A 17,460-nucleotide genomic window follows, 5' to 3' on the forward strand; every position below is an offset into this window, starting at 1 on the left:
AAATCCTTGCAATGTACTGTATATGGTTCACCTGCAAGGAATGATTGCCTAACAGACTGGAATTTCACCTTAAGAAATCTCACGACCTAATCCTTTTTCCCCTTAAATGCTTTTGGGATTTCTTTTTTAATATCGGGAAGTTAAAAGTGCTGTTTTTAGTTTTGATTTAATTGCGACATACATTCTGTTTTTCCTAAAATGTAGCACAGCCTTAACAAGCTAGGAGCACTTCATTAAACTTTGATGAGTTTATAGATGCCCTGAATGTAAAATGGTGCACAGAACATTACAGCATCTGTTGGTGATGTGTGACAAATTAAGGCCAGCTTGGGAAAATGTAAGTTCCTCAATTAAGCTTTGGTGTTTAGACGAATGTAAATAAGTATTTAGCCAGCCATCTGTCAATACATTTATTTTATCTTGCGATTTACAAATATACAGTAAATCATTTCTTCTTTATCGTACATCATGGGACACAGAGCCTTAACTATTTACTTAATGGGTAATAGGCCACCTTTAGGTGTTGACACTGGTAAACCCTAATTAAGGAAGTTTACTCCCTATATAACCCGTCCTCCTTCCAGGAGCACATCAGTTTTTTCGCCAGTGTCTAAAGGTGTTGGTCACAAGTGAAGAAGTGCTCTAAAGAGCTCCAGGAGTGATCCATGCTGGATTTCAATTAGAGGTCGACCGATATATCGGTCGGCCGATATTTGGCCGTTTTTGTGAAATCGGCATCGGCCGATTATCGTGAAAAAATCGGCCGATTCGCGGCTACAATATCCAGGCCGCGAGGTCCCTTGCCTTCCAGTCATGTACTGACCAGTCACCAGTGCCCCCGCCCCCGCCATGAATCCTCCATCCGCATTGGCCTCTGCTACTCACCGCAGGTCCTGGAAGTCTACGTACGGCGTCGAGTAGGGGCGTGACGTCACGGTCCTTCCCCCGCAGCTCGCGGTCCACTCCTTGCTCACATTGCGAGTAGGGGGCCACGCCTGTCTCTCACGTCACCCTTGCGTGCCCCACCCCCTGCTGCTCCTGGTTCCCGGGTCTTCTACTGGCTCTCCGTTGCGAGAGGCGTGACGCCCAGTGCGCACCCCGCCCCCTGCTACTCCTTCCCGGTTTCTTATTTTGCAGCATCCCCTGCATTCTAGCTAGGTATGTGGCATATTCGTTCATTGATGTAGTTCACTATGGGCATTTATTTTTTGTCAACACTAACACTGCTGGGCAAGGTCACGCTGATGGGCACTTTTTTATGTTAAGGGGCACTCTGATGGGCGCATTTTATTTTAAGGGGCACGCTGATGGTTATATTTTTAATGTGCGCACTGATGAGCATATTTTTTTAAGAGGCACACTGATGGACACATTTTGTTGTGCCCATCAGATTGCCCCTTAACATAATATATGCCCATCAGCGTACACATTAAAAATATACCCATCAGCGTGCCCCTTAACATAAAAGTTTTGTTGTGCCCATCAGAGTGCCCCTTAACATAAAATTTGCCCATCAGAGTGTCCCTTAATAACAATAAATGTGCTCATGGGCACATTTTATGTTATTAAGGGACACTCTGATGGCAAATTTTATGTCAAGGGGCACTCTGATGGGCACAACAAAACTTTTATGTTAAAGGAGTTCTCCAAGCTAAAACTTTTAACCCCCGCTGTGCCCGGGCTGTAAAACTATACAAAATAAACTTTCACTTACCTGCCTACGATCCCCCGTTGTTCCGATATCGCCGTCCCGGTCTCTTCCACTTCCTGCGGGTCGGTGACTCAGTGCGCTCAGCCTATCAGCGGCCGCGACGGGACATTGCTGCGGCCGCTGATAGGCTGAGCGCACTGTGAGTCACCGACCCGCAGGAAGTGGAAGAGACCGGGACCGGAGAACGGGACGGCGATATCGGAACAACGGGGGATCGTAGGCAGGTAAGTGAAAGTTTATTTTGTATAGTTTTACAGCCCGGGCACAGCGGGGGTTAAAAGTTTTAGCTTGGAGAACTCCTTTAAGGGGCACGCTGATGGGTATATTTTTAATGTGTTCGCTGATGGGCATATTGCATGTTAAGGGGCACTCTGATGGGCAAATTTTATGTTAAGGAGCACGTTTTGTTGTGCCCATCAGAGTGCCCCTTAACATAAAATGTGCCCATCAGCGTGACCCTTATTTTAAGTTAAGGGGCACAATGCATCCCCACCGATCCCTCTCCACAACACATGGCTGTAGAGGAGGGGATACAGAGAGGTAGCTTTACAGCCACCTCTGTACCTCCCTCCTCCACAACCACCTCTCTGTACCTCCCTCCTCCACAACCACCTCTCTGTACCTCCCTCCTCCACAACCACCTCTCTGTACCTCCCTCCTCCACAACCACCTCTCTGTACCTCCCTCCTCCACAACCACCTCTCTGTACCTCCCTCCTCCACAACCACCTCTCTGTACCTCCCTCCTCCACAACCACCTCTCTGTACCTCCCTCCTCCACAACCACCTCTCTGTACCTCCCTCCTCCACAACCACCTCTCTGTACCTCCCTCCTCCACAACCACCTCTCTGTACCTCCCTCCTCCACAACCACCTCTGTACCTCCCTCCTCCACAACCACCTCTCTGTACCTCCCTCCTCCACAACCACCTCTCTGTACCTCCCTCCTCCACAACCACCTCTCTGTACCTCCCTCCTCCACAACCACCTCTCTGTACCTCCCTCCTCCCCAACCACCTCTCTGTACCTCCCTCCTCCACAACCACCTCTCTGTACCTCCCTCCTCCACAACCACCTCTCTGTACCTCCCTCCTCCACAACCACCTCTCTGTACCTCCCTCCTCCACAACCACCTCTCTGTACCTCCCTCCTCCACAACCACCTCTCTGTACCTCCCTCCTTAAAATGACTAAGATTGTATTTTTTTTCTTTAATAATTATGAGGTGGCACTGATGGGCTGCACTGGTGGGCACTAATGAGGTGGTACTGATGGACACTAATGGGCTAAACTGGTAGGCACTGATGAGGTTGCACTGACAGGCTGAACTGGTGGACACTAATGAGGTGGCACTGATGGACACTGATAGGCTACACTGGTGAGCTGCATTGGTGGGCACTGATGGACACTGATAGGCTGCACTCCACCTTTCCACCCTAAACAATAACCTCCTCCCCAACCTAGATTTTCTGAGATAATGGGAAAAAAAAAAATCGGCCTAAAATATCGGCCGCAAAAATCGGCCTAAAATATCGGCCATCGGCCGCCCCGATTTTAAATATCGGCATCGGTATCGGCCAGAGAAAAACCCATATCGGTCTACCTCTAATTTCAATTCCTCCATAAAAAGAAGCCAGATCAACCACATTGCCACTGAGGCCTAAATGGATGGTACCTGGGACCTCGTATCCGAAGCACAAGGTTTTGCCTGTAATGCCTCTCTTTGTAGGGCTTGACCGCAGAAATCCAGGGTTTAGGTCTTTGTAAAATTACCTAAAACTCCTGAGGGGGTGCTATACATGCCCCACGGCAGTGGAACCCTGTTTCACTGACCCCGTTCTTAAAGGTTTGGCTAAACACAGCTGATGGGGGGGGGAAGCTGGAATTTTTTCTGTTAATTCAGTAAAATCCTGCGGCGACGATAAGGTAAGGAAGAGACTTAAATATTTTATAATGTCTATGTGTTTCTTCCCTTAAGGAAAAGAGATGGTCATTCCTTAAAATCTCCACTAGATGGAGTCTATGCACTTACCATACTCTGTCGTATTCACTAAGACCCCTTTCACACTGGGGCGTTATTGGAGCGAAGCCTCATCCGCAATCCCAATGTGAAAGCCCGAGTGCTTTCAGAGCCCTTTCACACTGCCAGCGCTCAAAACGTTTTAGGCCCCTTTCACACTGTGGCGGGAGGCGCGGTGGCGGTATAGCGGCGATAAAAATAGCGGCGCTATACCGTCAGAATTGCCGCGGGATTCGGCTGCTAGCGGTGCGGTATTAACCCCCGCTAGCGGCCGATAAAGGGTTAATACCACCCGCAATGTGCCTCGTGAAACTAGGAGTCTTCACCTCAGAAACACGCACCGTTTCTTGCGGAGTCCCTCAAGGATCGCCCCTGTCACCGGTGCTCTTCAACAACTACCTCCGCCCACCCCTCAAAATCATCAGTGAGCAAAATTTATGCTACCACTCCTATGCGGATGACACTCAACTTTACTTTAGGATCACCGAAAAAAACCGACTGATCTCACGGATTAGAAAAATGCCTGGCATTAATTGATGACTGAGAGCTCCCTCAAACTCAACGGATCAAAAACAGAACTACTTCTCCACGTAAACCGAAAGTCAAAAGCTAGGACATCATGTACACCAGGGTTCCCCAACCCCCGGTCCACTGCCGGGCCGTGGCCTATTTGCAGCCGGGCCGCAAAGGCTGAACTGTGTGAGGTGCGGTGGCAGGCAAGCAGAGAGATGACATCTCTCACTGCCCGCCTGGATCACGGCACTTCCGCCAACACAGCGGGCCTGCTACACTGCTGCGAGGTGCGGGAGCAGAAAGATGAGATCATCTCTCACCACCTGCCCCGCATTACTGCTGTTCTCCCTCACTGGCCTGTGCTGCCATCACGGCAGGTGACAAAAAAATCTAATGGCAGGTGGCAAACCACATCAGGTGATGTGGCAATCCACACCTGGTGGCAGGTGACATGGCAAGTAGCAATCCACACCTGGTGGCAGGTGACATGGCAAGTAGCAATCCACACCTGGTGGCAGGTGACATGACAAGTGGCAGTCCGCACCTGGTGGCAGGCGACGTGGCAGTACGCACCTGGTGGCAGGCGACATGGCAGTCCGCACCTGGTGGCAGGCGATGTGGCAGTCCGCACCTGGTGGCAGGCGATGTGGCAGTCCGCACCTGGTGGCAGGCGACGTATCAGTCCGCACCTGGTGGCAGGCGACGTGGCAATCTCCACCTGGTGGCAAGTGGCAATCCACATCTGGTGGCAGGCAAGGTGGCAAGCGATGTGGCAATCCACATCTGGTGGCAGGTGATGTGGCAAGCGACAATCCACACCTGGTGGAAGGCGACGTGGCAAGTGACAAACCGCATCTGGTGGCAGATTTTGCATTATGGTGAGTTTGAACTATTTCATTTTATATTACAATGCAATGACAGAAATAATGCACTTCTTCAATCATCCCAACACCATATTAGCCATTGTTCTGTGATGATTGAAGCGCTAACACCAGCCATTTCCCCAACAAATAGCCCGCAAAAAGCTACATAACAACCCAACCCCCCTGGGCCTTGGCCCGATTCTATTCCACAACAACGGTCCTCTGTGCCAAAAACGTTGGGGACCACTGATGTACACCACCCACCATCCTTGGGCAGATCATCACCCCGAGTACCAAGGTCAAAAGCTTAGGGGTAACCTTTGACGCTGAGATGTCGATTGATGCACAAATAGAAAATAATACAAATAAAAAGGACCAGTAGTCAGCGGATCCCACTACCTTCTCCGCCTACTGTGCAGACTCATCCCCTTTATCCCAGAAGAGGACACAGCGGTAGTAGTCGGAACAATCATCAATTCTCGACTACGCAAACTCCCTCTACTTAGGACTACCGAAATACCAGATCTCACGCCTGCAAGTCATTCAGAACACAGCAGCCAGGTTGGTAACAGGTAAGAAACCCTGTGAATCCATCACCCCATCCTTGAAGGCCCTTCATTGGCTAACAGTAAAGGATCGGATCACATTCAAGACCCTCTGCCTCACCCACCAATGCACACAAGGAAAGGCTCCTCAATACTTATGCGAGAAAATAAAATGCTACACCACCCATCTCACTCTCCAATCATCTAACCAAAACCTCCTCGACATCCCCAAATACAACTACAAATCAAAGGGAGAGCGAAGATTTGCAGTCCAAGGACCACGGCTATGGAACGCTCTACCAACGGATATCCGCATGGAAAAAAACCATCGGGCCTTCAGGAAAAAACTCAAGACCCACCTCTTCTGAAGGTTTAGAACGACGCCGGATGGAAAGCACCTTGAGGCGATTCAGTTCGCATGTGTAGCGCTATACAAGTTTTTCACTCTCTCTGATGGGACCAGTGGGTCAGCAGCGATGCATCCCCCTTACATTATTGCGTCCTACTAAGTACCGCTGCTTTGATTGACTGGCTGGTTTGTATTTACTCTGTGCCTCACTGCAGTTTCTGCTCCCCTCCCCCCCTCATGTTCTGGTCTGGAACACTTTAAAAAAAAAAAGGCAGAGTTTTTCCCGGAGGTGCGGGGCCAAACCACAGTGCCGCAAAAACGTCCACGAGACACACGCAGGCTGGAAACAAACAAAAGAAAAGCTGTGTCAGTCTGTCCTCTGCTGCTGAGGAGGAAACGGCTGCCTGCACACAGGTACACACAAGCTGTGGGACACGTATGGGTTGCACTGGCATTCCTGATTCAGGAAGGACACTCTTTTTCCAGCACTAGGCTGAATTGTATAGCGACTTGATATAGGTCATGACTATTTCAGTGTTTTAGTGCAAATTGTATAGCGCCTCTGTTTTTGTACTTAGGACTATGCCTGCCAAAAAAGACACCTCAAAAACCAAGAAAGCAAAAATTTTACCCCCAGGCATTGGGATCTCAAGCTGTATTTTCACGCTGTCATCCTCGCCTGAATCACCAAGTATGGCAACTCAGGGTGAGCTATTGGAACAAATTGATGGTGCAGCTGCCCCTCACATCTCAGCACCTGTATACGTGACTGAAGATGCCCTTTCCTCCTCCCTCCAGGGTTTGGAAGAAAGATTAGCGGCTTTAATCGCATCCTCTATTCAGATGGATAAGAAACATACTAGGTCCCCTTCCCCCACTCCAGCTTTGCTAGGGGAACAGTGGACTCACGATGAGGTGTTACCCTTAATTGATCAGGAAGAAAAACAAACCGATGATTCCCTCAATAGAGGAGACAACGGTAGATTAACCTTTTTCAGCTTCCCAAACAAGAGAAATTACTGATACAATCTCTTACAGAAATGGTTTGTTCCACCTTCATGCTGCCTCTAACAGGGACTCATGAAAACCTAGCCTCTTCCTTAGGTTCTTTAAAACCTTCCCATGCTTTGCATGCGTTTCCAGCACATGCATTGCTAGAACAGCTTATATTTCCGGAATGGGATCATCCGGATAAGCACTTTCTCCCTCCTAAAAGTTTTGCAACTCGCTATCCTCCTGGAGGAAAAATTCTCCAAAAGATGGAAAGTACCAGCAATTAACGCTGCGATTTCCAATGTGAATAATAACTTAACTTGTCCTGTAGACAATGCACAGATGCTTAAGGATCCAACAGATCAGAAGTTGGAGCTTTTCTTCTGAAAATTGGCACCCTGGAGGTGGGTGTATTGTCCCAATATTGGGACTTCGTCATAGGCTATGCATTCCCATTTCTAGTGCTGCTTCCGAGAGTATATCAGAAGGTAACTCAGTCCAGGTAAAAATTTATTCTGATAGACCTGTGGTCATCAAGGTGGACCTGGTCCACCAACCTACAAAGGATGTCTCTGCACCCACCTTGGATTCGGCCTTTTCGAGAGGACCTATGTCACAGCACCCAGTGTTCCAGTCCAGGCCTCAATGTTCCCAGCTAACGGCAAAGATCTTGAAATCTTTAAGGGCAAAAGGCTACTCTCAGAAGGGTGATCAACGCTTTACTCAAGAGCAGGAAGATGGTAACTAGTAAGATTTACTCCCAAAGTCTGGAAGGGTTTTCTCCTCATGGAAGAAACTCCCTTGATGCTTGAGAAGACCTGGCAGGAGGGATTCCTGCATCAACAGTCTTTGAATCAAGAAATTCGTATATGGCTGGCCTTGCACTCATTTGTAAAGATCCCATAAAAAAAGGAAGGACTTTTCATTGTTTAGACTCCCGCCAATGTATCCTTCAATATCTGGATTAGACAAAGAACTTCATCAGATCCATTCAACCTTTGGTACTCTTTAGTGGCTCTTACAGGCATCAGGAAGAAATACCATTTACCTTTTGCCTACAAAGAAAAGGAAGATGTGCTACCATCATTATAAAGAGCACACTCCATTCATATCTTGGCAATGTAAAAGCAGGAAAATCTATAGAACAAACCTACAGGGCAGGTCTAACCAAAAATACCTTGCTCAAGCATTAGGGCTCATGCCCACTGCAGCTAAAAAAAAAGCTGCTTTTACAGGCATTTGAGCTTTTATTTCTCTAAATGCTCATAGAAGCTTGTGCTTTTCTTGTGCATCTTTTGCACGTTTTTATTGTGCTTCTTGAGCATGAGCGTTTTTTCACAAACCCTCCCCTAATTTTTCCGTGATTGTGTGTGTGTGTGTGTGTGTGTGTGTGTGTGTTTTTTTAATGCATTTTTGAGCTTTTTTGTGCTTTTTCGGTTTGCCTGCTTGTGTTTTCATGTAGAGGTGAACCAATCAGTTGCTTTCCTGGAAGATACTGTTACCTGTTAAACTCGATAGGTTTAAAAAAAAAAAAAATTGTATAAGGCAGGTATACCTTCTGGCTTTAGAAAATACAGAAATCCAGCCCTTTTATACATGAACTGCTGGGACTGCACTCTAGTTGCTACGGTCCATTATCGTGATTTCTGTATATTATGCTTTTTCCGTACTTTCAAATTCAGCATTTTGAGTTAAAATAAATAACAGTGGGCAATTTGTATTCCTCACACAGGAAGATACAGGATTAGCATACTTTTTAAATAGAACAAAAATATTGTAGATTTTATAAAACATAGACAGTTGCAACTTTGACGCAACAAGCTTTTAGCTGGTGAACAAAAAGAGGTGGTAATACTGTCACCACTGTTACACTCCTGCTTGTTCCGAAAATGAATCGGAAATAAAAAAAGCACAGGCCTATCATAATGCAGAAAGTATGGTACTGTATAGCTTGTATTCAAAATCCATAGAACTTCAGACACAAAATCTACTTATGTGACATATTGAACGCCATACTGGTCTTCTTTAATGGCAATAAAGCCACTTTAATTAAAATAGTTTTGAAGATCAAAGATAAACAGAGTTAAAATGTGTCTTTTCTTCCTTCCTTTCGTAGAGCTTTTATTATTCCCTTTCCCATAGCTTTTTATTTTTGCTTTTACCACCTTTGCAATAGCAAAAAATCTGGTCTTAAAATCGTCAAGTATTGATGGACTTGATATAAATAATTGCTTTATAAACCTGTTAAAGATTTACTCCCACTTTTGTTGAAAAAAAAATATTTTTGGTCCATGTACATTGCAGGGATGTGCATATCCTACCTATTTCTGCTTTGAAATTTTAGAGCGTGTTGTTTCACTATGTCTTTTGCATACTGATTCTAAATGGGAGAGTCTGGTACATTATAATCACCTGGTGCGCTCACATTGTTATAATGAGAAGTTGCAGTGTCTGCACCCCTTCGAAATCATTAATCTGTATGGAGTACCTTGACAAAAAATGTAAAATTCTGTTGTAGAGGGTGCCTTAAATCCCTTAAACCCCCCCGCCCCCGTTTTTACTTACCTGAGCCCCTTATTTCCAACACCAGAGATGCGCTCTTCCCCTCTGCTCGTTGTCTTGGCTCTTGATTGGATAGATTGATGGCAGCACAGCCATTGGCTTCCGCTGTTGTCAATCAAATCAAATGACACAGGGGCAGGGCCGAGTCTGGCATTCTGCATCTATGGATGCAAATGCTGGACTCGGGTGTGCGCCCACCCACAAGGTAACCCTCCGGAAGAGCGCTTCTCCAGGGGGGGGGGTTATACTATGCAGGGAGGAGCTACCAGCTCCGCTGTGGGACCCCAGAAGTCGAGGATCGGGGCCACTCTGTGCAAAATGAACTGCACAGTTACGTATGACATGTTTGTTGTTTAAAAAAAAAAACGAAGCCTTACAATCACTTTAATGTTTCACACACTCCTATAAAGTTCTCTTTCTCTCTCTATATATGTGTAGATACTGTAAGTAAACCTGTGTGTTAGAAAGATTTAGGCAAAAAGGTCCCTTGGTTCGATTGGCAGAGGCATCTGATGTAGTAGTTCAAAGGATACACATGAGTCATCTGCTTTAGTAAAACATCCAATTGCTTTATTTCGCCAAATAAAATGTGTTTCGTGGCTTTCAGATTGCCACTTTCGAAGTTCAAGGTGATAAAATTGGCAGGGTATCTGCTGGTAGTGAGATTCACTTAGGAAATATTCTTTATTGGCCACTAGGTGGAATGTAGTTTGTGATCCACCTAGATGACATCATTGCCACAAACTACATTCCACCTAGTGGCCAATAAAGAATATTTCCCAAGTGGATCTTGCTACCAGCTGATACTCCACCAATTTTATCACCTTGAACTGAGAGAGTGGCAATTTAATGCACCTTCAATGAATTCCAAATGATCTCAGAAGTGTCTTAAAATGTATGTCAACACAAGCCCAAAGCCGTCAACACAGGCCTTATACCACGGTGCAGTTGAGTTTTTATGCAAAAATCAATTTACCAATAGCTGCTTTTACTAAAATGTTTACTATACTGGTTTGTTGTATGTTTGATAAATTGTATTTTTTTTATTGTTCTAATAATTATGTGAACTGAACCCAGGTCTATACACCTTATCAGCAAGAACTGCCAACTATTTATGGTATTGTATTTGTTTTTGGTTCTGACCAGCTGGAGGGACAAGTAAACATACGTTGGCTGTGTGATTATGAACCCTAGAAACTATTGATCTGCTACTCTTGTGGCAGGCGTTGAAAATAAATGAGTAGAAATGAGAGGCTCAGAACAAAGATTCTTGTTCAAGCTAACCTAAAAGAGAAGTCTCCTTATGATGGATTATCGGCCTATCAAAACTATGCTCTGGGTGTAATAATTTGAAACTTGCGCCTAGCTCAGCGGAAAGGGGAAAAAAAGTTGGGTTATTTTCGTCATCCTTTTTTCCTTCTTTAAATGTATGATATTCATTTTGCTGTTTTTCAACAAGCACATTTTAGCACCTTCCGTAAAGAGCTACTGTACTTCTAGCAAGAAGTAAAATGTACTGACCTGCTAATGCTTATAAAGAAACATTGGCGATTTTCAGTAGTTTACCTTAAAGGCGGCCATACACGGTTCGACTTTTCGAACAAATTTTGCAACAGCCGATTTTAGTGCGGAAATCAAATTTGAGGAATCCGACATGTTGGATTTTTTTTAAAAAAAACAAACAATTTTTTGATCAATGATGGAAGAATCGTGCGAGAAATGTAATAGAAAAAAAATGCGCATTTGCAAGAAAAGAATATTCCCAGAGAGAAAAGAATATTCCCGGCAACATGAAGGTTTGGTCGGCCGAATTTCGAAAATCAATGGTGGCTTCATCGGATCACAAAATTTTAGATTTTTGAAAAGAAAATTTGTTCGAAATTCGACCGTGTATGGTCTGCTTAAGTCTTGCATAGTTTTCTACAGGCAGATTGGCCTTAGGTGCCCCTTCAAATAACCGTGTGCTGAGGAGTTTCCATTCCAGTCTACAGTACCCCAGAATATGTTTACAGATGGATACAGTGGCCTGATTGGAGAACAGATGTCTTTACCGGGTAGGCTAGTAATTATTTCAAGGTTTGTATGTGGCTCACATTTAGGTGCTGAGTAAATACTGATAGATGCCGAGTAACATGGAATTTTCATAGCTCTGTTGATTTACAGCTACTTTCTATTAATTGTGCAATCAATTTGCCGTTGGAGCAGCATCTTCCTGCTGTGTTGATAGCAATTTAGGTGTTTAAAAAAAAATAAAAAATAAAGTGGCATAGGACCTCTTATGTATTATATTTGATTAATTGGTATGCGTCTACAGTAAAAGATTAGGCATTTACAGATGTATTCATATTTTATATATACTAGATTAGTAATGCAGTGTTTCCTTTCCTGTCTTGTAGAGCTTATTGATGTAACGTGCACACTACTGCTTCTGAATCCAGATTTTGCCACAGCCTGGAATGTAAGGTTAGTACTACACTTGAGACTTGCACCCTTTCCTCTACTATCCTACGCTATCTGAGTACACTTGTTAAATTTATATTGGTTTACAATTCATGGAACGCTGATAACCCAGTATAAATATTGCATCCATGTTTCTCTTTTCATTAGGCAGAACTTGGGCACACACGTCATTACAGATTATTCATTGACAGGATGCTGGCAGATAATCTTATGGGACACGCAGCATATATTTTTATTTTTATCTTTAAGCCAAACATTTCCCTACATAAGGAGTTTCTACCCTAATAGTTATAGTGGTATTTATGTAGTATTTCTTGCAAAAGTTGTGGACCTTTCAGGCTTTATTTTAGCTTGTGTATTTTTCATTTCTAACTTAAGCCTAGTACACATTGTCATTTTGGAAAAATGTTCTTGTTCGATGCCAGAAAAATTGATTTTAGTTTAATTATTATAGTATTCATACTTAAAAAAATCGAACAAACAAGGCTTTGCATGACATGAAAGAAGATGGCAATGAAAAATTATTTTGTAAACACAAGAATTATATAGAGGATAATAAAATATTTTTTTAAGGCAGTCCAAGCATAAGTCTAAGTGTACGCTTTGCCAGTATACAGACTATCTCTTGGACTATAAAAAGGATCATGAATAATATTTGTTATTATTACTACTATTTTACTCAATATAATTATTATTGTTACCATGATTAATTTCTTAACTTTTTTTAATGGGGTTCAATTTTCTTATTGAATAAGTTTTTAGTTAAAAAAAAAAGTACAAAAATGCTCAAGTCCTGGTATTTTGTACTGGCAATATGTGTGAGAAGATGAAATGACCAGTAACAATATACAGTGTGATATTGTAACATATGGACTATACAACTGCGTTAACATGGTAACAATGACCATGGTGTTTGCAGTGCATGAAGCAAAACGGATCACAAATTAAGTATACTTGATAAGATATAACTAGTAAATGGAATTAAGAGGTAGTAGAGAGTCAAAAGTAAGGAGGTGTAGGGTCGAAAATTAGGGGGGTGAGGGGCAGTGGGAGGGAGTTGGAGGAACCGACCAGGAGGGTTGGCACTTTACCGAGATTGTAAGGAAACGTAGAGACTGTTGTCATAGGTGCAAGAGTCACCATTTGAAATTGTTTGGAAGATAAGCTGGGACTCATGATTCCTATAATTTACAAAATTTAGACATGTTACCTTGAAGTCTATCAGTGAGTTTCTAATTAGTCCAGTGCATTTGCGTTTTGACTTCCGAGGCAGATGTGGCAAAGGCCACGCCTTTGCAATTATCAGTTTCGTGGCTGTAAGGATCTGTGTCATGAGGGTGAATTGAGACTTGGCCCATCTGGTTTTCGGTTGAGGAGCTCTTCTACTGGGTTTGGTGGCACTGATTGGCAGAAGAGGGTTTGGATCATGTCAAATGCTTGTCACCACTGGGCAGGACCACCAGGTATGCATGAGAGACTGCCTCTAGGCTGTCACGAAAGCAGTGAGTGGAGGTGTTATGGTTAGTGTGGATTAACCTGGTGGGAACCATGTAGCACTGAAGCAGTAATTTTTGTAGTTCTGGAAGCCCAATGTTTGGGGTCAAGGGGTAATTTGGAGGTTTTGTTCTCGCCTACTAACATAGCTCAAAGGTGTTGTCAAATTTCCATAAAGTGAGGAGATCAGCTCAACCAAGTGTCTTACATTTAGACTAAAAAGATGTTGGAATTATGGGTAGGATCTTTGGAGATCAGCAAAGGTCTGAACCATATAGGGATTGCATTTTCTATATAATTAGTTTATATTGACCATATCAGTGAAGAGATTGGAAACATTTGGCATATTTTTAAAATCACATTAACAATGTCCTCTTCATATTTGAGTGACTTAGCGTTGTTTCCATGTCCTATGCACAAAAACATAGGAAATGGGGTGCAGAAAATGGCAGCAGGTACTCTGGACTGGTGAGTCAAAATGTGAAATATTTGGCAGTTTGTTCTGGAGGGCTGGAGAGTGGTAGAATAATCAGCATCTCCAGGCAATGGTGAAGCATAGTGGAGGTTCCTTGCAAGTTTGGGCCTCCGTTTATGCAAATGGAGTTGGAGATTTGGTCAGGATCAATAGTGTTCTTAGTATTAAAGCGGAGGTTCACCCAAAAATCCACTTTTTGACATTAGCTGTAGCATACTGCTAACATCTGCAGTATGCTGTTTTTTTTTTTTTTTTTTTTACTTGTACTTATCGTTATATGAGCCCTTGTTTTCCGGCTCCGAGCGGGGAATCCTGCGGGGAATGGGCGTTTCTAAGCGAAGAGGAGTTGATTGACGGCTGCTAAGGTGCGTCTTGGCCTCTGTTTAATCTTCTTGATGCTGCACATGTGATCAGTTATGACACCAGCCATTGGATGGTTTGACAGTTTGGTTGAGAGCACAACCAATGTGACAGTTAGCATTCCCGGTATGCCAGGAATGTAACTGCTTTTTCAAACTGTTAAATTGATGGGTTTACTTCCGCTTTAAGGATGCTGGAAAGTTCATTTTGAGGGTGAACCTCCGCTTTAAGAAATGTAGGCAGATATTTTCCATCATGCCATACCATCAGGGAGGCGTGTAATTAGCCCCAAATATATTCTGCAGCAGGACAATGACCCCAAACATACAGCCAATGTCATTAGGAACTATCTTCAGCATAAAGAGGAGCAAGGAGTCCTGGAAGAGTTGGTTTGCCCCCCACAGAGCCCTGATCTCAACAACGAGTCTGTCTGGGAATACATGAAGAGACCGAAGGATTTGAGGAAGCCTACATCCGCAAGGTCTGTGGTTAGTTCTCCAAGATGTTTGGAACAACTTACCTGAAATGTTCCTTTTAAAAACCGTGTGCAAGGGTACCTAGGAGAATTGATGCTGTTTTGAAGGCAAAGCGTTTCACACCAAATATTGATTTTTGATTTCTACTCTGTTTACTTTCCATTTTGCTAGCTTAACACTTCTCTTTCTGAAAGCATTCTTATGTTACAGCATTTTTCAGACCTGTCAAACATTTGCACAGTCCTGATATATAGATGGATAAATTATCTATCTATATGTACATATCGCTGTTGAACTGGCTGCAGCCTACTGACCACTTTAATGTCTTGGCTTGTTTCGGCAGCAGAAACAGCATATGGGAAATAAGGAATCCTGTTTGTGCCAGCCACTGAGTCCTTTTGCAAGGAAAGTAAATGTTTAGCACAAAAAGGGTTGCTGTTTCTCTAAAATTCTTTATGGGTTTTTATAGAACAGTTTATCTACAAATTGCGCTTAGTAACTGATCAAATTTCCTTTCAATATGAGCTGCAGAGCTAATGAAGCAGCACAGTTAGAAAGAACTGGCTGACTGACAACAGGATAATAATGTGTACTGGCAGATCACTCCCATGTGAATATCTTTGATTCTATTGGAAATATGTGAAAAGATGCCGCAAATGCTGCTGATATGGCAGCTAGTCATTACTTCCTATTTTTCATGCAGCGTCTTTATTTTTAGGACTTGCTAATTGCCAGTCCTTGGTTTGCTAATGATGCCTTTTTTAATCTTTTTTCTATAATAAAAAGTCTTGATAACGTGGTTCTAAAAGCTAGTTTTCCGGTTTTTCATGGTCTATAATAAAAGTCTTGGCAGTATGAGCACGCTTTTTACTCAAATGAGTTTTACCTTTCTCTCAACAGGAAAGAACTGATCCAGTCTGGAGTCTTAAACCCTATCAAAGATTTGCAGTTGGGAAAACTGGCATTGACTAAGTTTCCTAAAAGTCCAGAAACATGGATTCACAGGTCTGTATTTTAAATTAATTGAATCTAAAATGCATATAAGAGGGACCTTTACTGAGATAATAACCTCCAGTTATTCAGATAGATATCCTTTTTGTTTTAAATTAGGAAATTGTCAAGAAAGCTGTAAGCTACTCACCTCAATAACAATAATGGGACAATGGGAGAATTGTAGCAGAATGCTTATGTGACCAGTATTGATCTCGTAGTCTCTGATGAAATAGGACAGAGTTGCTGGCTAGGATCACGTGAGCAATAATCACATGTTTACTTCTAAAGGTGGTCTGCAGTCCTGATATAAACGACCAAAAAAAATCATTGCTGTTTCTTAACAATTGCCAGAGTAGTTAAGCATTGTTACCTTGTTATAGCATTAGGCTATACCCTGTTAGATAACCCACACTATTTAATAATAAGTCTTTGCTTTGAATAGGCTGTAAAACCTGGCACTTCTTTTTACTAATGCTGGCGGTGTATTCTTGAGCAGAAGGCATAATATTCCTATGTGTCCTTAAATTGTGATAACAGTGGCTGGATCTCTGTTAGCACAGTAGCTTCTGGAACAGACTGGGCAAACCACAAACAGAGCCATGCACAGTTTTATTACTCTAAACCAGGGGTCTCCAAACTTTTTCCAAACAAAGAGCCAGTTTACTGTCCCTCAGACTTTAGGGGGGACTGGAATGTGGCCAGTGGGAATAGAAATTGTCCTGGAATCGGTGTAAACAGTATATCTTTGGCATTAGGGGGAGGAATAGTGCCCCATCTTTGGTGTCAGTTGGAAGAATAGAGCTCCATTACTGGTGTCAGTTGGAAGAATAAAGCTCCATTATTGGTGTCAGTGGGAGGAATAGTGCCCCATCTTTGGTGTCAATAACAGGGATTATGTCCCATTGTAGATGTTGGTGTAAAATATAGTATCTTGCATCAGTAGAAGGAAAAGTTCCCCAAGGGCTGGATGAAGGCAAGCAAATAGCCGCAGTTTGGAGCCCACTGCTCTAAAGTAAATCATCGAGCACCTTAGCCCTTTTTAAGTATCAAGCACATAATTGGGTACCGTCACAGGGGCTGCTGTGTGCTAAAGTATTCAGTTTTTAACTGGCATGTATCTTGTACCTCGGCATGCCTTACAAAAAGTAAAAAGGAACATTTTGTTATTACTATACCATTATGACCACTAATATCCGCAAGGACAGCCAGTGGAAATTACGAGGCTAAACAACAATGTATATGGCGAATACAATATGCAGCGTAAATATGAATTGAGCCAATGATCATCGTTCACACTATGAATCGCACGGGAATGCACGGTGCAATTCACATGCGATTCAGTGCGATTTGAGCATCGTAGCACCATGTGATCTGGTGCAGGAAAACACATTGCATTCCGTTACCTTCACATTGACACTCGCTGCAAAGAGCCACTGCAGTGCATTTCAAATGCAGTGTGGGACGCACGCATGGATTGTGTGTTTCCTGTACCACTTTCTAGTGTGAACCTACTCTAACAGAACTCTGTAAAGTTTTATTTTTACAATTTATTTTGGAGCCTGAAATATCTTGGCTTGGTGTCAGGGGAAAAAAGGGAAGAAGGTAACAGACCTTTAGAATAACAAGAAAATACATTTTCTTCTATGCT

At 43.3% G+C, this 17,460-nt stretch overlaps 1 protein-coding gene across 1 annotated transcript in view; it reads left to right on the forward strand.

The window, feature by feature from the left end:
- The window catches only part of PTAR1 (protein prenyltransferase alpha subunit repeat containing 1), a 77,892-nt gene that overhangs the window by 20,598 nt on the left and 39,834 nt on the right, over positions 1-17,460 (forward strand). Inside the window, exons 3-4 of the mRNA XM_040356781.1 lie at positions 11,951-12,017; positions 15,720-15,824. Coding sequence (XP_040212715.1) covers positions 11,951-12,017; positions 15,720-15,824 — 172 coding nt within the window. The remainder of the gene's footprint in view (positions 1-11,950; positions 12,018-15,719; positions 15,825-17,460) is intronic.

Source organism: Rana temporaria, chromosome 1 (genome assembly GCF_905171775.1).
Source record: "Rana temporaria chromosome 1, aRanTem1.1, whole genome shotgun sequence".
Taxonomy (NCBI): Eukaryota; Metazoa; Chordata; class Amphibia; order Anura; family Ranidae; genus Rana; species Rana temporaria.